We start from the raw sequence: 27,585 nt of genomic DNA, 5'->3' as shown, positions 1-27,585 counted from the left end.
GAGGCCCCGCCCCTCCTAAGCCCCGCCCACGCCCACGCGGGTGGTTGGGGCAAAATATGGGCGGGGCCAGACGGATCCTGCATCTGCTGGATCCGCCGTCTTGACTGACACGGCCGGGTGGGTTAGAGGCTGAGTAGCCGGACCCGGAGTCGACATGGCAGCGGTGTTTAGGCGAAGCTGCGGGGTGAGAGGGAGAGCTGGGCTCGGCGAGGGTGGGGAATGGAGGTTGTGGTGTTTGGCGAGGGGAAACTGGAGAAAATAGGTGCGTCCCAGAGGGGTGGGAAACGAGGTGAGGGAGGAGCCTGCTTCGGGGCGCTTTAGCACCCTCTACCTGCTCCCCGCAGCACGCCCACCGCCTCCTCTCATTTGTGGGACCGAGTGCTTCCTGGGTTTTCACTTTCCTGTATCCCCCAGTCTGCAGTTGCCACGTATATTGGCAGCGTCCACTTCTCGGAGTATCCTTTTTCTTTCTTGGCCCGAGAACTTTCCAAAGATTTCCCCGAGGATCCCATCCTTTGCCAAAGTGAACCCATCTCTCAATTGGGCAGGGCCTCAGAACTACAGCCCTGTTTTTGCTGAACTGGACTAGTACGCCTTGGAGAAAACTATCTGCTTTCTATCCCCAGCCTAAGAAGGGAGTCCTCAGTAAATTTCATTCTTCATGTATACTGATGCGGATGTATACTGATGTATACTAGAAAATGCAGCATTCAGATAGTCTTACCTTGGGTGCCTGTCAGGTTACCAGGGCCAAGTCACGGGGGAAAGGGAAAACAAGCAGCTGAACTTTGTGACATTTAATATGTTTAATACGCGTTTGGTTTTGTAATGTGGTGGAGGACGCTTACACGTTGTGAACGTTTAAAAAAGTGAAAAGAAGATCCTACCCCAGAATTTTTCTTGATGCTTGTCTTTATGTTCTAGTGTTGTGTCACAGATTTTAAATTGTCTCAGTCACTAGATACATTTTGCTATCTTAAATACTATTGATGTATTCACACAAGACTGTCATTTAACTGTCATTTATAATTGAGTAAGAAAGTTATGTCCTTGACCATAATAGGAGCAGTTTTAGAGTTTAGAATAATGTCTAACGGATTATTGCTCAATATTTGTCATTATTATACAAGTTAGTGGGCTCTGAAGGCAGAAATGGGGATTTTTAAAATGATTTTAGACTCTGACACCAGGAAAAAAAAGACACGGATCTCTCAATCTCTCAAAGAAAGAATATAGAGAAACCTGATCCAGAAAACTTATACAACTGTGTCTTTTCTTTGACACGCCCATAAAACTAAGACTCTTATTCCTAAGAAATATGCAAATATGTTTAACTATAGTTGTACTGTTACTGCAGAGTTGATGCTTGAGTAAAGTTGCTGCCTTTTGGAGATTCGGAATTCTAGTGTTCTGAGCAGAGAGCCCAACGTAATAACCAATATTTATATGGCATTATTGCTTCCAAGATATTACATTATTTTAGTCATCTCAACAATTACCCAGTAAGATTAGCCCCATTTTCCACTTTTGAAAAAGAAATTAATTAACAGGTGGGTTGGCATTTTTTCCCTCCCAGTAGCTACCTTTGTACTTTGTTTTATGTAACATGTTTTCCTGAAAAATCATATGTAAGCTTTTTGTAAATTATTTTAAATACACTAATAAGTCACTATTTAAAGCCTCTCAGCACACCATTTTACCTGTATTGTGAGGTCTAATTTTTGTCCAATGCTGTCTAAACACACATTTAGAAGAGTCAAGTATTTTGGTCTGATCTTTGTGGGAATTTTTTTCTTTATATAATCTGTTAACCAATTAGGATACTTAAATTGAAAGAGCCGTAGAGCAAGGTGGTAAATGGCATTGGCTCTTGATAGTGAATGTTAGAGTAATAATTCTGGTTCCTAATAGTAGAGTGACCTTGACCAATTTTACTTGACCTTTCTGAGCCTCAATTTCTTCACATGGAAAACAGGAATAAAAATCGTGTCTTAATGTTAGGCTTGACCTGAAGATTCAGTGCATTAACATGTAGAATGTGACTAAATGAGAATAGGTTTAGTCTATGATGACTAGACAATGGATATCAGAGAAACCGTGTTTTACTTCCAAAATAAGATTAATGAAAATTGCAAAGAAAATGTGAATTTTTAATACTGTAATTTTTTCAAAATTGTAGTATAAAGTATGTTATTATTTTGCAAGGATTATTTAAATTAAGGTATTTGACAGTCTATATTGTCACTTTAAATGTAGGTAGTTCTCTTTGCAAGTTGAAATTGTCATCTACAGAGTGGACAGTTTCTTCTCACAGATTTTGGAAAACAAGCAAGTTCTGTCCTTGATCTTTTAGTTTTTAGTTTCTGCTTTCTTTCAGTGTCTAGCTTACTAGAATTGTCCAGAGATAGTTCTGTTAAATCCTTCGAAGCGTTAAGTGTTTAATTTTGACTGTCCTTAAACATTTACCCAGGAGTTCCAGTATGGTTTCCAGTTTGATGACTGTAGTAAATGCCAAGTGGTTACTTTTTGTGTACATTAAACTGTCATGAGTATAAAAATGGGTTGGAAAGGAACAATATCTGATTATATTTTTATATATCCTTTTGAAGAAATATGAGTATATTTCAGATATTAAGTAGTATATTAATGGTTTAAAACAAGGTTTGCAAACTTTTTCATAAGAGGACAGCAGATATTTTTGGCTTTGTGAACCATATGGTTTAAAAACTGCTGTGAAAGCAGTGTGGTGTGGCTGTGTTCCAATAAATTTTGTTTACAAAATTGATGGGGACCATAGTGTGCTAATCCCTGGCTTAGAACATTCTAAGAATAATTATACACAACAGAGGAAAATACAGAACATGGCTTTAGACTAATTTGTTTTGTTAAATAGAGTGAGGTATCTTAGAAAATGGGATCCTCCAAGGGGAAGATTCCCAGGGGCATAGTTGGGAGGATCACAGGGACAGGGTATCAAAGCTGATGGACTAGGCAACTCTTGAACATAGTATAATACCATCCTATTGTTGCCTCTTGTTCCAATTTTCCAATCACAAGTGTTCTAGAGCTTCTGGGTGAGATTTCTGAAATAATGGCCTGAAGTTTACTACTACCCTGACTGTTACTAGCCTTGGAAACACTCCATTTTAGTAGTGCAGATACTACTGATCAGTTTTATTTGCATTGGGTTTTAAAAGAATTTCCACTGTGATAGGTGTTCAAATTTCTGATAATTGGCTTAATACAGAAATCAAATTATGGTTGAAGGCATTTAAGTAATTACTCAAACTATGTTCTTTTAGATATGTATGTATATATAATTATTCTCATTTTATTGCACTTTATACTCATTTTACAGTAGATATGACACAGGCATTAAATAACTGCAGAGAGACCACTGGAGAGAAGGGAGTGCAGGGAAACATGGGGACCCGAGGGGAAGAGACTCAGATCCAATGACAGCACAAAATAGGAAGGGTTCATCTGTGTGTAGGGTGTGGAAGCTGCTTTTTTTTTTTTCTTTTTTGAATGGAGGTCCTGGGGCTTGAACCCGGGACCTCAAGAATGGTAAGCATGCACTCTACCACTGAGCTGTTTCCCTGCCTCATAAACTATGTTGTTGAATATGGTCAAACAGGTTGCTCTACTCATTTGCAATTGTCAGTATTCTCTTATTGGATTGATGTTTAATTTATCAAATTTACTGTAAAAAAATTGTTCTTTATAGGTACTGAGAAGTCTTACTCATTTTGACTGGAGATCACAGCATACAAAAGCTGTCCTAAAACGTGAACCAGGAGCGGGATTTAGTTTTGGTATCTGTTCTGTTCTGCCTTTTGACTTTAAACTTATATTAGTTATATATATGCAGCTTTTTATATGTATTTGGAATGTATTTGTAAACAAACTTAGTAATGTCTGTCAGTGAGTAGAATCCATCAGTATCCATAGATTGTTCATAGTTAGTCACACTCATTCTTTCTGATCTTGTTTTCTTCTTGAGCATAATACCCTATTCATAAATCTATATTAGCACTATACATATATATTCCTGCCATTTTTCCTAAGTAAATAGCCTCAAATAAATAACAGATTCCCTGATACATATGAATATTCTCAACTTAGAAATTTAAATGCAACAAATATTTATTAAATACTTATTGGATATCCAATGCTAGGTACCTGCTAGTAAGCCTGTTTTGGCCATAATATATCTGAACTGCAGTTTGGTGCTAGTAGATGTGGTTCTCAGTCTTGAGGTCAGGGAGCCATGTGGTGTCAAAGGGAAAAGGAGTAAGATTTTCTCTCCCCTTTTTTATCTGAAACGAAGTCCTGGGCAAAATAGTTGAAATAATAATCCCTTTCTTCAGCATCCTTTGGCCCCTAAAGTGCTTCTTGCTTCAAAATGATTACCTTTCCTCTAGTTTAAAACCCATTTTCTCAGTTCCCTTGGTTTCAGAAAATAGTTAAAAGGCAGCTGAGATAATTAACTCACACTCAGGTAGAAATAAACTCAAAACTCTGTAGAGTTATCATTTTGAGTTTTATTCTTTCAAGATTGTTAGAGTATAAAGTTTTTTTTTTTTAACAGAATAAAGTAAAAATTTTGAAGCACAACGTAAGGATAGCAGTTTGGGAGACTGAATCTTACTTCCTTATTGAGATGTTAGGTTTGGTATGATTGCTGTTTAGTTTCAGTTTGTCACATACAGGTTCATACTGCAAAGTAAAAGACTAGCAGGAGAAATCTATGGTGGTTTGCTAAGCGGCAGAGTATGAGATATGTTTAGAAGAGGGTGATTGTGAAGCTAAAGTAAAGAAGTAGAGGCAACACCTATGACCAGTTGCATCTGGTTCTTTATCTATAAAATAAAGATAATATCTACAACACAGGATTTATTTGAATATTAAATTATATAATATATGTAAAGTCCTAGCACATAGTGACTAGATTAAAGAAAGATCTCAAATAATACATAATAGATCCCTGCCTTCCCTACTTTTTACCCACCCACAATCTTAATATGAATCGGCCCCAATTTTAGAAGTAAAGTTGTGAATGAGAGAGCGAACACTAGGCTGAAACTCTAAGTATACTTTTACTGCTAACTCCATTGTAAGACTTATGGGGTTATCATTTCCTCACTCTGGGCTTTTGTTTCCTTATCTATAAACTGAGAGATTTGTTCTTAGGCTATTCAATTCAGCAGCAGATTTCTAAAACCTTTTACATTTTATTTCTCACATCCCTATAGTCTTATGCATTCTTGCTCATTCTTGCTTCCCTGCCTTTGCTCTCATTCTTCTTGTCCGAAATACCCTGTATCTCTTAAATTTCACCTATCCTTTAGTGTTGGATGCAACCACAATAAAATGGTATGACAGTGTGGATTTGAAAAAAATGCAGTCATAATTGGCTCCTGTTCTCAGTTCAGCTGTCCTGTTTATTTCATTAATTTGAGAAACCTTCCCACCACTTTTGCCAGATACTTTGTGCTAATTTATAAACTTAAATTATCTGAGTTTAAAGGAGGAGTAAAATTGAAATTATGGTATTAATATTTTTATATGGTATGTTGGAACGAGTTTTATTGGTTTGTGGTCACTGGTCGTGTCTTATCTTCCTGTTAGATTGATTCTTGAGATCAAGGCATGTCCGACATACTAGTTTCATTTCAGTCTGCTCTGATGAGTCTGGATAATAAGTAAGAAACCTTTTTTTTTTTTTTAACCTTAACCTTTGGAAGAGAAAAACTCAAGTTTGTATCTGTTACTCATTAATAAAAGCTAGAAATCTTACCTACTCTTTTGGCATTAGCATTGACATACATTTATTCGTATAGTACAGTGAAATCTTGATTAGTCTGAAAGCACATTATAGGCTTTGATCTTTTGGTTATCAGGGGTTAAAGTCATTATAAATATAGGTTTCCACATACTAATTTCATTTCCTCAACTCACTGTCCTGTTTTAATGTTTTCTAAATAACTTTCCCTTAGAGTTAACTGAACAGCAGAAAGAATTTCAAGCTACTGCTCGTAAATTTGCCAGGGAGGAAATACTGCCAGTTGCTGCAGAATATGATAAAACTGGCGAGGTAGGTATATGCATTTTAAGGAGAGAAAAGTCTTTTACATTTTTTACAAGATTTTAAATATAACTAGATCTTAAGTATAATTGACTTTTTATTTAATATTTTTTTTTCTTTTAGTACCCTGTCCCAATAATTAAAAGAGCCTGGGAACTTGGTTTAATGAATACACACATTCCAGAAAGCTGTGGTAAGCTTTCTTAACATTTTTAATGCTAGGATGCATATGAACAAGAAAATTTTTGTTTTGAACAAGAAAAATTTTGAAACTCTATTCAGTCATCCTTTCAAATATTTGTTGCCATTAAATGGTTTTCTATTATGTGCCCCTGTTCAGACTTCAGTATTTGACAGCTTTTAGAAGCCTTGTACTCAACACTTTAGAGGCATTTTTCCTTCTTTATACCAGGTTCCAATGTTAACTTGATCCTAATTCGTGGTAACTTCTCTCTCTAGAGTTAGTCAGTTGGTTGCATTTTAATTCTACCTTCAGTTTTACATATTATTGAGACTTCTTTCACTCCTTCCACAGTCAGAGGGTCAAAGTTTTAGCAGAGTTGAATCAGATTTTTACAAAATCACGTTGAAACAGGAAGACAGGTCCAGATTACAAATAGTAAGAGAATTTTTTGTAATTTTAAAACTTACTTTAGCGAAGTATAATTTGTTACTGTACTAGCAAGAAAACTTAGTTTCTTGTGTTATAGACATTGTATTTTCAAGTTTGCATTTAAAATCAATTAGGATTTATTGGAAGTAATTTAAATAGTTTACCTTTATTTCTATCGAGATGTGCTATATATTATAATGGGTTCTTAAAACATTTTGTTACTGTAGGAGGTCTTGGACTTGGAACTTTTGATAGCTGTTTAATTACTGAAGAGTTGGCTTATGGATGTACAGGCATTCAGACTGCCATTGAAGGAAATTCTTTGGGGGTAAGTAACTTAGAAAATTATTGCCTACCTGAGCTGTGTTAATGAAATAGTACTGCTAGGTTAGGTTAGTGGAATATTGCTCTCTTTAAAAAGGAACACAAGATTTGGCAGTGAACCTTAGAGCTCTTCTTTCATGAGTTGATCATTCTGGCCCTGTTGTCTTCAGTACTTGGAGTTAGTTCTAGCTGTCCTTGTGGGGAAACTGTACACTTTGGCTACGGCTTCAGTGGCAATTCTTAGGTAAGGACATTTCTGGGGAAGGGTCAGGATGGCTTGCTGTCACTACTGGCGATGCTGAAATTTAGTGAGTGATTCTTAGGAGGCCTGATCATATATACCTTGTCAGTTATTGTGAATTTGATTCTTGTACATTTTACCACAGTAGATATTTACATATTGTATTACCAACAAGTCCTATGTAACTTAATTTTATGAAAATACTTGGGTTAACAGATTTATACCGTTATGGTTCTAGCTGTCTAACTTAGAGGCAGAATAAAGGCTAATTCTTTGGACTTACTCCCTGGGGAAAGATACTTCTCTTGTTCTGAATTATAGTATTTTAATTTTCATGCCTAATTTAAAAAATATCTTTTTTTTAACATCACTTTTATTTGGTTGATAGCAAATGCCTATTATCATTGCTGGAAATGATCAACAAAAGAAGAAATATTTGGGGAGGATGACTGAGGAGCCACTGATGTGTGTGAGTATGTGCAGCTGCTGCTTTATTTCACATTTAAAGAAGGGAATAAGTGTGCTCCTTTCCCTGTTCAGTCTATATATATATATTGCACTATAACACATTAAGACCAAAGCAGCATAGTTAGGGACAATGATGTTTCTGGGATGCCAAGAAAGTATCATAACAATCCTCTAGCTTATTTGCAGGAGAGAAATACCTACTTAATGGAGCACTCTGGACCAGAACTGAGTGGTTGTGTCAGGAAGTTTAGATTGACTACATGACAGTAGGTGTTTGAACTAGAAATTTTTTGAACTAATAAATTAATAATGTGACTGAAAAGGTAGCAGTTTGTTGAATGACTGACTTGGGTAGGACATTTATAGATTTTATTTAATTTCCTGAGAATTACTTAACAAATTTTTAGTTGAATTTCTTGGATAAGATACTTTTGTACATTTTACACACATGCATATTGCAGATCTGTTCTGAAAGTGATTTTACATAAGAATTTTTATTTCTTTTGGTTATTAGATTTGAATCTAGGATTTGATTGTGATACCAAAATATAGTAAATTGTTATTAAGTTTTGAGCTAATTTTGAGAATTGGTCTGAAAGAGTAGAAAATAATATTTGAAAATAAATATTTTTTATTTATATCAGGTACCTAAATTTCAGGCAAACTAATTAAGACATTTATACATATTTCCTACTTAATTGGCAATTTTTTTCCAACAAATGAGAGTTACTTAGTAGGCTGTTTCTCAATACCAAGAGTTGTGCGGAATATCTACATTCTTTTCTTATAACATATAATATTAGAAATAGGCTTTAAAAAAATTGTAGCATAGAGATGCTTAGGAGAACCTAACTTAATGCATTGATATGAATATTTGTAATTGTCTTATTAGTACAAATCTGTATTTCTAAGATTTAAAAAAATCTTTAAACGTAGTTCAAATATTTTAAACATTTCTTTGGCAGTTTGTGATTAATACCTTCAGTATGTATAAAAATGCATTTATTCTTGTCCCTAAATTACTCTAACTTCTGAATTAATAAAGACTTCCTGTACATTTTCCCCCTAGTGCATAATATATACTCAAATATGTACCTACTGTAATTGATGTACTCAAAATATGAAGCCAAGTGTGAAAATGAAAATAGTTAGGTATATTAATTGTAATTATTGATTAATTTATACTGAGATTCAGTTATTTAACTCCCAATAAATATTTATAAAATTAACTAAATATAATACTATGTTTTATTTAAACTTTTTAAAATTAATATTTAAAGTTTTTTCTGATTGTAAAAATAGAGAAGATTTAGAAAGTATGAAGAACAAAAATGTCTCTAATCCCTCAGGTGGTGAAGTTAACTGGTATTACTGACCTATTGTATACTCTGTTAGATTTTTTAATGCATATAAATATTTTTCCACAATAAGGGTCATATATGCACAGTTTTGTATTTTTAACACGAGTATTTTTTATGCTCTACTTTTTAAATACTGTGACATTTATTACTACATAATATGCTATCTAATTGAACTACTATAAATTATTTTACTATTTCCTATTGTTGAATATTTAAATTCCTTAGATTTTTGCTTTTAAAAATAATTTCATGGTAAAAATTGATACAGTAAAATATGATAAGTTTTTGGATTTAACTTTTAGTACAGTTATAGTGTTAGTGCATATTCATAGGATTTAATCTCTTACCACATCATGTGATCAGTTATACTACTTTTGAGGAAGCAAATGCAGAAATAAATAAGGGCCCCACTGTAATTATTTTTCAATATCACTTGGTGGAAAAAATTTTTGAAAAATTAAAACTAGTTATATTATTGCATATATATTATATATATATAAAATGTTAAAATAATAAGTTAGAAACATACTTGTTTTTCAAATACTGGGTTAAATCTTTTAAAAAGTATATACCTAAAATAAGCAGAATTTTTAGACAGTTAGAAACAAATTTTAGACTATTAAGCTTGTTTTGGGCAAGACATTCAGTAAATTTATTTGTCCAGCCATGGTCTAAGAACTCGGAAGTGTTCGTAAAAAGCCTAACAATGGTATGGAAAACTCTTGTCATAAAACCATGCATTCCCAGGGGAACTAAGAAGTCGCTGAAATGTAACTGAAACAACACTGAACTTGGGGGTCACAAGACCTGGCTTCAAGTCATAAAATAGCAATGTGATCTTAAATAGTTACCTAACCTCAAAGTCACTTCTGACCACAGGGTGTATAATATCTAAAAAGGATACAGTAAAGATAAAACAAAATGCTATTGTTTTTATATGAATATCTTTACATAGTGTGCCTTTTGTAAAAATATAGTAGAGAAATTTGTTTCATACCTAGTGACCAGGGGAAACTTTGTTTCTCTTAACTTTAACTCATTCATCCATTCATTTACTCAGTATCTGAGTTCCCTGCTGTATGCCAGACTTCAGTTTATGGGCAGTTTACACTTATAACTGGTATTTTTTGGTTTTGGTGAGTAAGAAGCGTAGGGCCAGTTATGTAGTCCACCACCAGTAATTATTTGAACCTCAAAGCATGTGTTGCATTATATTATTCTTCTTTCTGATTTTATCTTTATTTTCACTTAATCCAAATTTTTTTAAAAGACATGTATTGTATAAACTACCTCTAGCCCCCTTAGAGTCTAAGGCAAAAACTAAAAAATTTAATACAGAATAAATGCAAAATTGCCTAGTAACCTATACACAGATAAGGTGGTGATGTCATCACTAATAAAGAAAGGTATAATGTTATACTTAATTCCTTTAAATACTTGAATACTGTATACCAGGTGGCTTGGAATTAAAATACTGAATAAAACTGGGCTTCTGTTCACAAGATAACAATCTGGTAGGCTCTTAGATCCTTACCCAGAATGTATTATTCATAGAATTATAGAACTCATAGAATTATGCAAAATAAGTAAATAATAAATTCTTCATAAATAAATAATTGTGCATAAACAAATGTTACAAATTTGCTTGATTTCTAGTGTGATAAAGACGAGAGCAAGTTGTGGTGGAAACAAAAATGGCTTCTGCTGAAAGAGCGTTATAAAATTAATTTCCATTACTAAGAAACAGTCAGATAAAGCAAGAACAACTCTGAAGAACAAGCCATTTTGTAGGGAAACACACAGACTCATATGCTTGATAAACTCTAGAAACTGTGCCTTATTGTAAAGCAGAGGAATGGCTAATAGCGTATTTCAAGGGGGAGAAAAATTCCCAAAGGTACTTAAAATTTTTGTACTTTATAGGGTTATCTTTTCTGGAGAGTTCATTTATATAATACCCTTTTTTGTTATGATGGTGGAAGCATCTTTGAACCTTTAGGTAGGAGAGTAACCTGGTTGACTCACGTGACACCTGAAACCCCTCTATAGCACCTCTGTGAAAAAGCCATCTAGGTCCTGTTTTCATGTCTGGGAATCACAGCCTCCTATAGCAGCTCCGTTTGGAAGGGTCTTGGACCATTAGAAAGCTCTTCTGGATTTCATGCTCCTGAAGGAAAGGATTGTCTCATTTCCTTTTATAATTTTATCACCCAATACCATAGTAGGTGTTTAGTAAGTTTGGATAATTTCACAATAGGTTTCTCCTATCAATTTCAAATTCTCTCTCTTGGCTGTATAGGCCTTCAGGTATGTGAATATGGCTATCATGTGGATCTTGTCTTTTCTAAGCTAATAAGCCCCAATTTTTTCATCTTTTCTTCATATAACACAGTAAAGTCCCATCACCTTCTTATTAATCACTGACTCAAAAGTATTATGGAGCTAAATCTAGTACTCCCGCATGGTCTGCTGAGTACAGAGTAGGATGGTTCCATCACCCTTATTTTAGATAATATACATACTTTTATAAATATAGCATTGTTGATTTACATAAAGCTTACTCTTGACTTAAATTACCAAATTGGTCTCCCCATCAGGTATTAAGTTTTGGTGTATTAACTGAATACTCTATTAACTCTCCAGTTTCAGCCCTTCTCCCCTGAGCTTTACCTTCCTATATGTGCTAATCTAGTAGACAGTTCTTCTTGGCTAGACTGAAACACTTTAAACTAAATGTGTCCCAAACCAAATTAATTTCTCCCCACTGTTTAGAACTGCTTCTCTTCTAGATTATCCCTATTTGAAAGCTTCCTAAACTAAAAACTTGAGAGTCATCATAACATCCTCTTTAGCTCCTTAGCATCCTATTTAGTCATCATGTCCTGGGATTTCACACCACAGTTCGCAAGTTCATCTTATCTCGCTTCTTAGTTAAAGCTTTCTTTCTGGCCTGCGCTATTGCAAAGCCTCCTAATTTGTGTCCCTAACTCCTGTCTTATGTAGGTACCTTCTGTCACTTACTAGATCTGTCAACTTGGGAAAATTACTTCACCTCACTGTGTTTCAGTTTCCTCATTTACAAAATGTAAATTCCTAGTACCTATGCCATAGGACCTATGCCTAGTACCTAAACCATAGGAGGTTTAAATGAGTCAAGTGCTTAGAACAGCACCTGGAAGATAGTAAAAAGTTGTTGCTGTTATTATTATTATTATTATTATCCCCTCTTAAATCTGTCCTTTATGCTTGTGTAATAATAAACTAAAATGTGAATCTAACTATCACTCTCTGCCTTTACAAAAGCATTGTGTTTTCATTTCATCAATGGCAGTGATATCTATTTTTTGTTTGTTTGTTTGTTTGTGAACCCATTTTAGAATGTGACATCCTCAGAAAAATGCATATGTATTCCTCACTTTTGAACACCGGACTGTTCTAGGTTCCCCTGAAGCCCACTTACTTGATTCCTTAAGCTTCTGTGGCACAGTGGCAAGTGTTCTAAACTTTTGTTGAATGCATAGAAGTGTACTCTCCTAGGCGTGGCGTATGCCTCAGCCTCCGTGACCAGGTCCCTGTCTGCCTTGGTAGCCTGCTTTCATGGCTTTGAGCTTCATACTTTACATTCGAGTACTGAGCCGCTAGTCCTTGGTCTGGTACAACTGCTGTTTCCTTCTTCCGGGCCTGGATCTGCTTGCCTTGCTTACTTGTCCTTCAAGATCGTTCCTCCAATGAGGATTACTTGCCACCTCCCTTACCGCTCATCACCTCCTGCCCTGCTGCAGGTCTAAGTCGTTGTTTCTCATGTCCCTGTGAACCCTTACTACTTTGAATTAAAATTAACTGCTAAGATTTCTCTCTTTGGACAATAAATACCTTAAGGATAAGGAACTGGTGTCTTTGGGCTGGTATTCACAGTCCTGGTCACTCAGGTATATCCATTACTGCCTATATTTTGTCACATCTCTGTTGAAGAGCCTTAAGAGGCCCCCTTTACTAGATTAAATTTTAGCTGCTTAGTGTAGTATAAAGGAGTCTTTGTCCTCTCTTCCCTTCCTTTCTTTCTAGACTCATTTCCTACCATTCCCTTACCTGCACAGAATATACATGTTATAGAACTCGGGTACTTTTGTGTTGCAAACACCAGGTAACCCTGCTTCTTCTCTTGATATCATTGCATGTATTATTGCTTCTTCTGAGAGTACATATTCCCCCTGTTCCCTACCCTCTAAGAATTCCTTTTCCTTTGTGAGACTTAATTTAAGCATCACCTCTGGGAAGCTTTCTGACACGCTAAATCTAAAATAGTTTCTTAAATCCATTGTGTATAACTTTAATACTTATATATATATATAATTACAATATATTACTCATCTCCGCTGTTGCGTTGTAAAATCTTGAAGACAGGATGTCTTTCGTTTCCGGTTTTTCCGTCTCCTCCTTCATAACCAGTACATAGTAGGTGCTACTCAATAGATGTTTCAATGAATGAGTATATGTGAAATTGAATTTAACTTGGTTGAAGATATCTAACATTTTAATTTTTGACATGATTTATTGGTACCCTATATCTAGTTTTAAATTATATATTAAATGTTTTTACATTTGAACAGCTAGATTCTTTAGGAATATTTTATTTTTAGGTATTTTAAAAAATTTAAAATACTGGCTTAAAAATAAAATACCCTCCTTGTTCTAAGTGTTCATAATTTAATAATTAACATTTAATCATTTCCATATACTCAAGGCCTACTGTGTAACAGAACCTGGAGCAGGCTCTGATGTAGCTGGTATAAAGACTAAAGCAGAAAAGAAAGGAGATGAGTATATTATTAATGGACAGAAGATGTGGATAACCAATGGAGGAAAAGCTAATTGGTACGTTGTTTAAAACATCTCTGTATACTGCTTCTTAATTACTTTATATTTAGAATTTCCCTTCTCTTCTTTCCTATATTATTAAACCACCACAATTAAGTTAAGTTTTATCCATGGAACTGGAAGGTCCATAAAAGATTGTAAGTAGTTCAGTGATTTTCAACAACTATTTTTAAGTCCTGAACTATTTCTTTAAATTGCCTCAAAAGTTTAATTTGTGAAATAAAATTAAACAAAAACACCTACCTACTCTGGCTGAATCTGATTAGGAAAGCTAGAGCTCCCTCTGCTGGGCTTACCACTCCCACTCTCCATACCAGGACCTCCTTGGAACCATTTCCCTAAGACTCCAAGGAAAAAGGAAGCCAGTGGTATAGCACATTTCTCTCATTCTGAGCAATATACACTACCTTTTAGAAAGGACATAATTTTAGTTGAGTAAAATCTAAGAGGTCCAAAAATAATGACATGAAGTTCAACAAAGAGTCATAAACGCACTTAAATATAAAATGTTGAGGAAAAACATTTGATAGCATTATTTGTGGGAAAAAGATGAAGAGAGGTTCAATAGGAATCAACAGTGTGATGTATTTGCCTTTAAGGAGCTAATGTGATTTTTTGCTGCAGTAATAGGAGTATAGTATCAAACTAACAGGGAAAAATGGTTCTGGGCAACACATTTTAAGACATGCATTGACAAAATGGAATAAATTCAGAAGCAAATACATGTCCTGCATTAGGATGAGCCCAGAAAACAGGTCCTATGAAGAGTAAAGGAATTCGGTTTCGTTATGTTGGAAGAAGTTTGAAATTTTTGAAATAACGTCACACACAGAGGCGAGTAGGCTCATAGTGTTTGCTTCAGAAAGCCAGTTTAAAAATAATGGGTGAAAGTGAGAGAAATATAGAATAATACAGCTCAACATAAGGATGAGCATTTCAGCAACAGTTCTGTCCAATGTGTGTTAAGTTGTCATGGGAAATAATGTATTTATTCACTCATCACTGTAAGTATAAAAATAGAACCTCTGATTTAAAATATAAGTATGCTCTTCAGTGCTGTTTTCTGGCAAGTAGAGCATTATTCCTGGGAGTGAGCGTACCAGCAAGTTGTTTATTTTAAACGTATCTATCGAACACTTTATGAGTGTCTGGTAAAGCACTGTGTCATTAAGTAATCATAATGTCAGAAAATAATAAACAAAACCTGAAGAAACAATTAAAATGTCACAGGTTGAGAGAAATCCAACAATGCAATTAGAAGCTTTCATAATTTTAAGAACTCATTAAGTCCAGCTCTTCATGTAGTAAGACTAATTAGGTAATATATGATACTAGAAAACAATTTCTACTATTTTTTAAGCTATTATTAAGTAAAACTGTAGAGTAAATGATAATTTATTAGTTTTGAGCATAGAAAATTAAGGAATTAAAAAAAATTTCCTGTATCAGGCTATTTTAGAACATGGGCTACATGAATATTTGGATGTTTTGCCTTTTTCCTCATATTTTGTTTTTAAACCTTTCTGGGAAAAATTCTTCTGGAGAGAAAACCCAGCTGAAATTCATAATAATTCAGCTCTAACAGAAACACTGATTTTGTTGCATAGAGAGGACAGTAGTCAGAATAGGAGTTAGTATCTCATTTCTTTTCACAGGCAGCCGCCCCATTTACCTTCCTTTTCCAGAGAGCTTGTTTGTCCCTTAAATACTTTAACCAGTCTTGGCAAAGGAAGAGTGTCAGTTCCAACACACACATACTTTCTTTTAATTTTACGTTATCTTGATACAAGGATTTTTTAATTACAGCTCAAACTGCTAAAGAAAATTAAATACCATGTTAGTTATGAAGCAAGCCTGGGCTGAAATACTAGCTCTGCTACATTGTATGTAACTTGAGCAAGCTTTTAAACCTCCCTAATTCTTCATTTCCTCATCTGTAAAATGGGGGTAATAATCATTGGGATTGTTGGCAGGGTAACTGAGGTGCAGTCACCATGCGTTATCTGCTGATAGCATTATCTTTATCATGTATGTATATTTGTATATGTTAGGTATTTTTTGTTGGCTCGTTCTGATCCGGATCCTAAGACTCCTGCCAGTAAAGCCTTTACTGGATTTATTGTGGAAGCAGATACCCCAGGAGTGCAGATTGGAAGAAAGGTATGTATATTTGTCAGTAATTAAGGCCTCCAATATTATTTTAACTAAAAATTTCAAAATTACGATCTGTTTCCTTTACTGAAAATATGTTGTTTGTATTAAGTTACATTAAAAATTAAGCCATAGTTGATGTTACCAGGTGAAATAGTTCTTGCTGAAGATTTTAAGTTGAGAATAGTCGTTTCAAGTAATTACTTGAATGAGTGGCTATTTGTGGTGCCGGTCTACGGAGAATGCCAGTAACAGCTGTGAGGGATAATGAAGCGGAAATCAAAATATGATTTGTATGGCCTGCCCAGTAATAGAGTTTTAGACATTTCAAAAGACTTTCCCACTCTTTTTCCTTCCTCACAGGAACCTTTCAGGTAGGATAAGTGGCATTATGCACACTTTATGGATTAAAACAATGTAACATAAATTGATTACCCAAGGTCATACAACACTCAGAGAAAAATCTGTTCCTGAGAAAGTGTGGAAATGGCAAAGAGCCGTGAATGGGGGAAAGCAAGAAAAATTTTATTTAAACAAGAACAGGTAATTTAACATATTTGAAAGGGTTAGTAATCTGAATGCATGGAGATAATTTAGCAGTAACATTTAAAGTAGACTAAAGAGAAAAGAAATTAAAATTTAACAAATCAAAAAAGAAATGAAGTCATTAAAGTAGTCCAAGTTAGAGCTGCGGAAACAAGGTTTAAGATTGTAACTCTGAGAAAAGAAAGAGGAGTCACAAGTTTCAACTGTAAAACTGTTGTTTTCAAAATGAATTTGTAGAAAAGAAAACCTGTTCATGACCAAATGATGTCGATGTCTATCAGGCAAAGGAGGGAGTATGGAACTTAATTAAGAGTTACATGAGCATACTTTCTTCCTCCTAGATGGGTAAATGTTCAGATTGTCTGAATAGATATTAGGCTAAGGGTTGCATAACCTGAACAGGAAAGGGTAGTTTGAGTTGAACAAGTTGTGCAAACTTCTAAACTAGGCATATGTATTTGTGTAATTCTGTTTTATTAAAATCCATGTACCCAAGCCTCTTTAAAATGGAAGCATGTTGCTAAAGTATGTAGGAGGCGTAGGTTTAAGGTTGTAGACTATTAAAAGTGGGAGATACTTTACATATTATTTATAGTCTCTTTACTGAACATTAAAACTGAGATCCAAGTGAAGTGATTTACTCATGGTTACATACTTAAGAGGCAGAGTTGAGATCAATGCTCAGGTGTCTTAGGAACTTGCCCAGTGCAGTTTCTGACACTATATTATGCTATGTTTTCTTTTAAGAGTAGCTATTAAAGGTAGACTGCACTTTACAAATAAAACTATAATGAGATTGTTGTGTATAACAAAATATAAGTGTTACTGAACTCAGGTCTGGATGCTTGCTTCTCAAAAATCAATACTGAGAGGCAGTTGTTGGTAGAAAGGAAAGTTGCTTTTAACCAGAATGCTGGCAATGTGGCGAGAAGGTAGACTTATGTCCCCCAAAGACCAACTCCCAATATTCTGCTCAGCCATGAGAATTTGAAAGGGAAAAGGGGAAGTGATCTCAGTTAATCATTGAGATGGGGGATCAAGTTCATCGTCATCTCCCACTGCATGCAGGCTTGTAGACTCCTTGTGATCTTTCTTCAGTTGCTATTTCGTTCACACAGTTTGTGAGATTGCTGAAGGGAGAGCTAGGGAAGAGATCTCTTCATCTATTAATTACTTATTCTTCATTTCTACTTCTTTGACCTATGGACAGAACCAGTAGTTAGGCGAGGTATTGTGTAGTCAAACGATTTGAAGGGTGTGCTAGGGCTGGAGATGAGTAGAGCATGGGAGCATGTGAGTTAAAAGTTACTTACAATATACTTTGCTAAAGTGGCAAGACAAAAGGAGTTTCCTGCTGAGGGTGGTTTCTTGCAAAGAGTTGTTTATAAATCTCCCCTCCACCCCCATCAGATACCATTATATTTCTGTGGGATTAGGAACAAAATTCTGTCTTCTTTAACTGCTTCATGCTGAGAAAGGGCATCGAGGTCTTAAGGTGAAAGATACCGACATGGATTTGAAGCATTTCTGCTGACAGTTTTAGTTGCCCACTTACATATATGGGCAGAACAAGCTGCAGTTATTTTGATGTTCACAGAGATACAGATTATTATGAGCTGTATAGCAGTGTTATGAATAGCTATTATGATAGTGTTAATTCCATTCTCTTGACGCCAGTTCTTGGAATTGTGCTGGCCATAGATTCAGTGCTGCTCAAGAGGGAGCAGCTTATGTCATGGCTGCAGTCTAGTCATCATACAATTAGCTTTTTCCCTCTGGTGGCAGTTACAGTACCTGTAAAACAATTCAGGATTGTGCACAGACAGTGAGTCTATGACTCTCTTGTCCTAATCAGTAATGGAGCCTGTTCTTTTGTGACTCAGGGAGGACTGGGAGATTTTAGCTTTTCTACAAACAAGAGGCAGGGGGACGTAGAGGGCCTTAGTACTTGGCAGGGGGAGGGGGTGACACAGATTTCTGCTTAGTTTCATAAGTACTAAAAGTGGTTGTGCTTCTAAGCAATTGGTTTGTTTTTATTTATGTTTCATTCATGTTTCTCTTTTAGGGATGGTTGCTAGAAAACTCAGGGCCAAATTTATGGCCATCTCTAGAAAGTGTAAAGGTCCTGACAGATTATACTTTTTTCAGTAGTAAACCCATTTCTGATTTTAGCTTGCTAATTTTAGTCTTACTTTCTTTTTTCCCATTTTTTCACTTTAGAAAAATCTCTAATTCAATAAATATCTATTGAGTTCATTGCTAGGCACTATTCTAGATATTGAGACTACTGTATGAATCAAAACAGACAAAAATCTCTGCCCTTGGGGAATTTACTTTCTAGTGAGAGAAACAGATAAGTATATGTTAAATCTCTTTAAGTCTTTTTTGAAATATATTGAATTTCAAGTTTGTGAAATTTGATGTTTTTCAAAACTTTTGTGTTTTAGAAACTATATGGCTTGAGATGAGTCTAGGAAGCATTTTGGTCTTAAATGTTCTGGTGTTTGGATGAGTCTGGGAAACAGGATAGAGTAAAACAATGTTTTTGTAAACATCCGAGTAAAGGTCTAAGGTATTAGAGTTTATCAACTTTAAAAGACAAAGAGATGTTAGTTTCTCTCTTGTTCAAACTATGTATTATTGTCACTATTTCTTCAGGCCTCGAAGCAGACTATTGATATTAAAGAATTTGTTTATAGCTCTATGTTCCCATTGACCCCACTGCATATTAAAAATGAGATTACTTTTTTTTCCCTAAGAAGGGTCATGATATCTGCAACTTCTCAAATAATTCAGCAAATAATACTAATAGTTATACACACACACACACAAAACCCCACAGAAATAAAGCAAATGTGCCAAAATGTCGACAATTGGTGAATCTAGGTAAAGGGTATAGAGATACTTGTTTTACTTATCTGGGAGCTCTTCTATTGGTTTGAAAATTTTCAAAACAAGAATTTGAGGGAATATAGTTACCTTGGCAATTTCTTGTGTGTGCACTTACCACATACCCAGCACTCAAGAGAAATGAATATAAGGACCTATGTTTATAGCAACTTTATTTATAATTACTGAAAACTTGGGGGGTGGGGGGAGCCATCTACTTGTGGATAGGATTTATGGTACATCCATATAGTGGAACACAACTCAGCAGTAAAAGAAATGAATTACTGATCAGCAGCAACATGAATGAAGCACTATGCAGAGTGAGAAGTCAGGCATAGCAGGCTGACCTTATTCCACTTATATGACATTCTGGAAAAGGAAAAACTCATGGACAGAAATCAGATCAGTTGCTTGGGGTTGGGAGTAGAGTAAGGGAATTGACTAAAAGTGGTACAAAGGAACTTTTTGGGGTGCTGAAGTATCTTGATTGTGATGTTGATTAGACACACATACATTTGTCAGAAATGTGTTTGTAAAGTGGGTGAATTTTTCTATATGCAGATTCTATCCTGTTAACCCTAATTCTAAGAAAGAGTTCCGGGAAAACAGATACAACTATTACCCAGTACATTCCTTTGCTAGCTCTGTTAGTTAAGCTAAAATTAAATGTTTCAAAGCAGATTCTGTTTGCTAAATGTTTTTAATGACATTACATTTTACCACATTTACTATGGTAAAAAGGATAATCTTCAAACATATAATGAAATTTGTCTTTGTAGGTAATATGTACATGTAGATTTTAGGCTAGTGTTGGTTTCAAAGTTTGTGAAACACTGTTTTAGACTAGGAGTTGATGAACAGTTTTTGGTAAAGATCCAGAATATTTTGTAAATACTTTAGATTTTGAGGGCTACATGGTCTCTGTTACAGCTACTCAATTCTGCCATTGTAGCAAGAAAGTAACCATTAGGTGATATGTAATGAATAGGTGTGACTGCATTCCAATAAATCTATCTCTACAAAACAGGCATTGCAGGCCTGTTTTGTCTACCCCTGTTTAAGACAATTGCAGAAAGTCATAAAACAGTGGTTAAAGCAAAAATGTATCCTAGCTCAAAAAAATGTTCCTTAATATATATCTTTTTCCTTATTAGGAATTAAATATGGGTCAGCGATGTTCAGATACAAGAGGAATTGTCTTTGAAGATGTGAAAGTGCCTAAGGAAAATGTTTTAATTGGCGAGGGAGCTGGTTTCAAAATTGCAATGGGAGCTTTTGATAAAACCAGACCTCCAGTAAGTAATATGATTTGATAATCTTTGTAGGATTTTTTATTTATTACATTGAGTGGTTTTTACATTGTGTGCTTGGTGTGTATTTCCTTTTTAATATCTGCTTCTTTTATTAAGGGTGGAGAGATTGTTTTTTGTTTTAGAATTCTTCAACTCTCTCGTTACCTATTACAGAAATTATTTTAGCAAATATAATAATACTGTAGTTGTTGGATTTACAAAGAAGCAGCTCACATTTAATCATTCCTGGGGAATATGTACTCATTTCCTCCTTCCTCACATATTAGGAATATTTTCCATAAGAAGCTTTCCCTTGTTAAACAGAAGGAATGACTTGTCTCTAGGCTATGATTCTGAGCTTTAAAAATGCCTTCCATTAACCTTTAATTCATAAATAATATAAATATAAACGCTTGTGATCTCCCCCTCCCACCCACTTTGTTGCCTTAAGGTATAGGTCGGCTTCTCTCTGTGTACCATTATACTGTGTGTTTTAAAGACAACATCAAGTTTTGCTTTGTAAAATGTTAAATTTCTAGGTGGCTGCTGGTGCTGTGGGACTAGCACAGAGAGCTTTGGATGAAGCTACCAAGTATGCCCTGGAGAGGAAAACTTTTGGAAAGCTGCTTGTAGAGGTAATTTTAATACTAGACTTGCTTTTTTCAAATGTAAAAACAATCATTTTCATCTAAATATTTGAAAGTTATCTTTTAAGTACAAACTGCTATCTTTCTGCTTTGGTAGCAAGAAGATAATGTGAACAATCAGGGTGGGCTTTAAGAATAGATTTTAGACTTTGCCATTAACTGTTGTCCACTTTGGGAATTATGTTAATTAAGAGGACAAAGAGCAGATACTATCTGAGTGCCTGTGCTGTACTGACACTGTGCTACACGTTTTAAATACATCATCTAATTCCTCTAGTACTACCCTTGTTTTGGTAGTACTGCGATCTCCATTGAAGATCAGGAAACTGCAGCTCAGCAAAATTTAACAATTTGTTTGAGGACAAATTTTTGTTAGCATTTTATTAGCATTATTTGTTATGTCATCAGTGTCTTACAGTTTTCAGAGTACAGGTCTTTCACTTCCTTGGTTACATTTATTCCTAGGCAGTTTTTTCTCTTCGATGCAATTGTGAATGGGAGTGTTTTCTTAATGTATCTTTCTAACAGATCATTATTAGTGTATAAAAATGCTACAGATTGCTAATAGTGTTTTTTGTGGAGTCTATAGAGTTTTCTAGACCATGTTATCTACAGACAGTGACAGTTTTGCTTCTTCCTTTACAATTTGGATGCCTTTTATCTCTTTTACTTGTCTGATCGCTAGGACTTCCAATTTTATGTTGAATAAAAGTGGCGGGAGTGGGCAACATCTCCTTGTCCCTGATTTTAGAGGAAATGTTTTCAGCTTTTCACCATTGAGTGTGATGTTAACTGTGGGTTGGTCCTTTACTATGTTGAGGTATGTTTTCTCTATACCCACTTTGTTGACAGTTTTTATCATAAATGGATGTTGGATTTTGTCAAAAGCTTTTTCTGCCTCTGTTGAAATGATTATATGGTTTTTATCCTTCATTTTATTAATGTGTATCACATTGATTTGACTTGTGAATAATGAACATTCTTGCATCCCTGGGATAAATCACACTTGATCATGATGTATCATCTTTTTAATGTACTACTGAATTTGGTTTGCTAATATTTTGTTGAAGATTTTTGTATCTATATTCATCAGGGATATTGGCCTGTAATTTTTATTTATTTTTACTTTATTTTTTGGGGGGTGGTGGTGGTGGTCTGGTTTTGATATCAGGGTAATGCTGTCTTTGGAAAATGAGTTTAGAAGCATTTTCAACTTTTTTGGAATGGTTTCAGAAGGATAGGTGTTAAGGCTTTTTTTTTTTTTTTTTTTTTTTTATGTTTGGTAGAATTTACCTGTGAAGCTATCTGGTCCTAGACTTTTGTTTGTTAAGAGTTTTTTTTTGTTACTGAATCAATTTCATTACTATTAATTGGTCTGCTTAGATTTCTGTTTCTTTCTTATTTAGTCTTCTTAAGTTATGTCTCTAGGAATTTATCCATTTCTTCTGGGTTGTCCAGTTTATTAGCATATAAATTTTGTAGTAATCTCATGATATTTTGTATTCCTGTGATATTGATTACAACTTGTCCTCTTTCATTTCTAATTTTATTTATTTAGGACCTCTCTTTTTTTCGTGATGAGTTTGGCTAAAGGTTTATCAATTTTATTTATATTTTCAAAGAACCAGCTCTTAGTTTCATTGATTTCTTATTTGTTTTAGTCTTGATTTCATTTATTTCTGCGCTGATCTTTATTATTTCTTTTGTTCTTTGGGATTAACTTTGAGATTATTCTTCTTTTTCTAGCTCTTTTAGGTGTAAGGTTAATTGTTCACTTGAGATTTTTCTAGTTTCTTGCGGAAAGCCTGTATTGCTATAAACTTCCACTTTTGCTCGTAGGTTTTGGAATGTTGTATTTCCATTTTCATTTGTCTCCAGGTAGTTTTTGATTTCCTCTTTGATTTATTCAGTGATCCATTGGTTTTTTGGTAGCATGTTGTTTAGATTCCATGTGTTTGTGTTTTTTGCAGGGTTGTTTTTGTAGATGGTTTATAGTCTTATATTGTTGTGGTTAGAGTAGATGTTTGGTATGATTTTAAACCTTTTATCATGTATTGAGACTTGTTTTGTGGCTAACATGTGGTCTATCCTGGAGAATATTCCATGTGCTCTTTATTTTTTAATTTATTTTATTTTTTTTTAATTGAAGCATAGTCAGTTACAATGTTAATTTCTGGTGTATTTTGCTCTTTGGGGGTCATCAATATATTTTTCCAAAGCTGGAACCATATGACATATTTGAAGTTTTCACATATCAATGTATGATGAACATATTTCCATCCTATAGCATATCTTGGCCATATAACTCATAGAACACTTACTGTCTCTTTTTGAAAGTATTTGCCCTAAGTCTCCTATTTGATTATGAACCTCTAGTAGATAAGAAACTTCTTTTATTTGTCCTTGTCAGGACACTCACTTTCCCATCAGCACCTTATATAGTGAGTGCTACATTATTTTTCACTATCTATGGCAATTTTCTTTTAAAAGTCCCAGGAGATACTTAGAAGGATCCATGTAATTTTTTAAAATTTTTTTTTGGTGGGGGGAGGTAATTAGGTTTATTATTATTATTATTTCTTATTTTTAGAGGAGATACTGGGGATTGAACCCAGGACCTTGTGTATGCTGAGCATGCACTCAACCACTTGAGCTACACCCTCCCCTCTTATGGTATTTTTGCCAAAAATGCATAACTTCATTTCAGTCCTGTGAAAACATCAGACAAACCCAAATTGAGGGACATTCTACAAAAAATAACCAATAACCAAAAATAACCAATATTCTTCAAGAGTGTACTGTGGTCTTGAAAGAGAAGGAAAGACTGAGGAATCCCAGCAGCCTGAGATAGACTAGGAAGAAATAACAATTAAATTCAGTCGGAATCTTGGATGGGATCTTTCAACAGAAAAAAGACATTAGTGGAAAACTTGGCCAAATTTGAATACAGTGTGTAGATTAGTTGATAATATTTTACCAACATTAATGTCCTGTCTTTGATCATTATACTATGGATTTGTAATATGTTACCACTGGAGGAAGTAGACTGTAACAAGTCTAAAATTAGTTTTTGAAGCTAAAAAAAAGTTCCAGGAAAAAAACTTTTAAATTAGTCATCTTTAAATTAAGATGTCTTTAAACTTTTTTTCTTTTTAATTCTAGCACCAAGGAATATCATTTTTGCTGGCTGAAATGGCAATGAAAGTTGAACTAGCTAGACTGAGTTGCCAGAGAGCCGCTTGGGAGATTGATTGTGGTCGCCGAAATACCTATTATGCCTCTATTGCAAAGGCATTTGCTGGAGATATTGCAAATCAGGTAGCTACTGATGCTGTGCAGATTTTCGGAGGCAATGGATTTAATACAGAATATCCCGTAGAAAAACTAATGAGAGATGCCAAGATCTATCAGGTAATGTTAAAAATGATTTTTGTGTATTTTTAGGGATCATAATATTCATAAATGTTATGGTAGATTTCTGATCATTTGGAGATTTTATGGCACTAGTAATAATAAATCTTTATCATAGATGCCTCTGAGCCTAGATTTTAGAACTAATTAAGGCAAAGAAAAATGTGACCTTGAAGTTTATGTCTTAGAACAGGCTAGCAAAATAAATGGCACAGAAATGTGCAGTATGTCTGGTCAGGCTTCTTTGATTCTTAACATCCTAGCTAATTGTAACCCATCCTTTGGTCTCCTAAAAGTATGCATATCATTTAAAATTAGTTACTTTATTTTGAATCTTACCTGACAACTCTTGAAACCATATGTGGGAGTTAAAAAACCAAGGAGAGGAAGAGAGGAGGATGAAGTTCTAGAAAATGATCTAGATGACTCTGTCTTCTAAGTTAAGTTGGTGGTTAGAAAAACCTAGAGATTGGAGTAATTTAGTAAATAAGATATAAGTGCCCATGCCCACATGTAACTTAAGTAATTATAACCCAAACTTCTCAATATCTTTTCCATAGCTTCCCTCTACCCCTAGCAAATTATTTGACAAATATAGAAAAAAGTCATTTGAAATCTAGAGGTAGAATCATAAACTGTTAGAGAAAGACATTCAGATAGTGCAACCCTTGAGTTTAGACCTGAAAGAACTAAGGGTCAGAATTTGTTCCTTATCCAAAGTTACTGATTCATCTGGTAATGCTCACCCTCCCCTGGAGCCTGTGATGACTGCTTTTTAACTTTTCTCTGCCATCGGAACTAACAAATGCTTGGGTTAGAAGTTTCAACTAGCAATGAGGGGTGGCTATTAGGAATACCTAAGTGAACAAAACCAAATCCTTCCAGCATTTGCAACTCTGTTCTCTTTAGCAACTCTGTTCCTTAGGCAGAAAGAAAAAAATCAGGTTTGAAAGTAAGAATAGAAAATGACTAAAGGTGACAACTAGCTAAAAGCAGTTCAAAAAAGTTGGATAAATATTTTAGAAACGGTAAAACTTTAGATTTACCAAACTGTTTGAAATGTTAATGTCCTTGTATTTGATGCTTTAAGACTGTCCTTCAAAATTTTGCTAAAGGAGTTTTTGTAATAATTTAACTAATCTTTAGAGAATAATTTTCTATTTTCAGAAAATCAAGTTTCAGAATCACTTTAGACTACAGACTCTATATGGTTTGAGTCAGTTTAGTGTTGCAATAGGAGCTTAGAGTGCTGTCCAAAATACTGAGTAAATCAAAGTATTTATGTAGTGAAGATATTTAACCTACTTTTTTTTTTTGGCAGATTTATGAAGGTACAGCACAAATTCAAAGGCTTATTATAGCCCGTGAACACATTGGCAGGTATAAAAATTAACCAGATCACTGTGTTAATAATTCTGGAATAATTAGAACATGATCTACTATGTAAACTCCAGGAAAGAGAAAGGACTTTAAGATTTTTTCCAGTGAAAATTTAAAAATAAGCACTCTTACACTAAACCTATGCAACTGATTCTAATAGTGGTTTTCTACTTTTGTTTAACTTTATGTCTTGCCTTTTGCATAATATATTTTGTTTTATTAAACTATGTATTGTCCTTAGTTCCACTGTACTTGAATTACATTAGCCTAGAAAAATACATTTGTTTTGTTATTTTGACCTCTTAAAATTAAAGTAACAGGAATTCCTTGGAGTTTTAATATTTTTCCAATGACAGAAAAGTGGATTTATGAAAATATTAAGAAATGTTCCAAAATTTACATTGAGAAAATACTGTAGGATGTGGGAGCCATTCAATAACTTGCCAGGAGCTTTGCAGCCTTAATGGAATTGTATAATAGAAGTTCATTTTACTACAATTTGGGAAGCATTTGTTTTCTGATTTGTACAGTAATAGTAAAAACTTTGATGTTCATATTCTCCCATTATACAGTGCCCAGAAATTATTTGAAGATCTTGTTTAATTCTGAGCCCACATTTCACTTGACTTACTTAAAATAAATCAGTAAAATTTCCCTTAAATTATTTGTATATGACTCTTTTGGTCTCCAGTTAGCCTTAGTTCTGCAGTATACAATCTCATTTTGTGTGCATACATTCTAAAAATAAACTTAAATAAAATTGTTTGTTCAGTGTTGTCTGTCTGTTCGATTTGTGTATCTATTTATATTCGTTCCAAGAAATTTTACTACTTCATGTAATATTTATTGTATATTTGATTTATTTACTATGATGGAAAAAAATTGTTTTGATTTTGAACTGCATAAAGTTACCTGCTCATTTTTCATTAGATTGCATTATTAGATACCTCAGAAAATATCAATATAAAATAATATAAGAACCAGAATATGTAAATACACTATTTCTTTGTAGTTCTAAACATCAAATGCTGCTAAAATATGTTACACTAGATGGTGTTTCTGACACCACTTGCAATTTTCCAGTTCTAATTCCAATTGAGAATTCACAGTTCAATCCTATTCTGACTAAGACCATTAAAGCTGGATGGCTTTCTTTTGTCTAGGTTCTTCATTTTTGGAAGTAATGATTATATTATTGGTGAATCTGGCCTAGCTCATATTTTCTCACAAGTGAGCATTATGTGTCTATCTTGAAGACTGAATACATTTATCATGTGTTATTTCTATGCTGTTTCC

At 34.4% G+C, this 27,585-nt stretch overlaps 1 protein-coding gene across 1 annotated transcript; it reads left to right on the top strand.

Moving 5' to 3' along the window:
• Positions 1 to 37: 37 nt before the first annotated feature.
• ACADM (acyl-CoA dehydrogenase medium chain) lies at positions 38 to 27,068 on the top strand. Its single transcript, XM_006217111.4, has 12 exons — positions 38 to 184; positions 3,728 to 3,815; positions 6,000 to 6,097; positions 6,212 to 6,281; positions 6,929 to 7,029; positions 7,655 to 7,735; positions 13,840 to 13,970; positions 16,025 to 16,133; positions 20,714 to 20,854; positions 21,391 to 21,486; positions 24,661 to 24,909; positions 26,231 to 27,068. Exons 1-12 carry the CDS (start codon positions 155 to 157, stop codon positions 26,300 to 26,302), a joined length of 1,266 nt encoding a protein of 421 aa, XP_006217173.2. The 5' UTR covers positions 38 to 154; the 3' UTR covers positions 26,303 to 27,068.
• The last annotated feature ends 517 nt before the right edge of the window (positions 27,069 to 27,585 follow it).

The sequence above is a fragment of the Vicugna pacos genome, chromosome 13, assembly GCF_048564905.1.
Source record: "Vicugna pacos chromosome 13, VicPac4, whole genome shotgun sequence".
In the NCBI taxonomy this organism is placed as follows: Eukaryota; Metazoa; Chordata; class Mammalia; order Artiodactyla; family Camelidae; genus Vicugna; species Vicugna pacos.
This window is presented reverse-complemented; position numbering and strand designations above follow the sequence as displayed.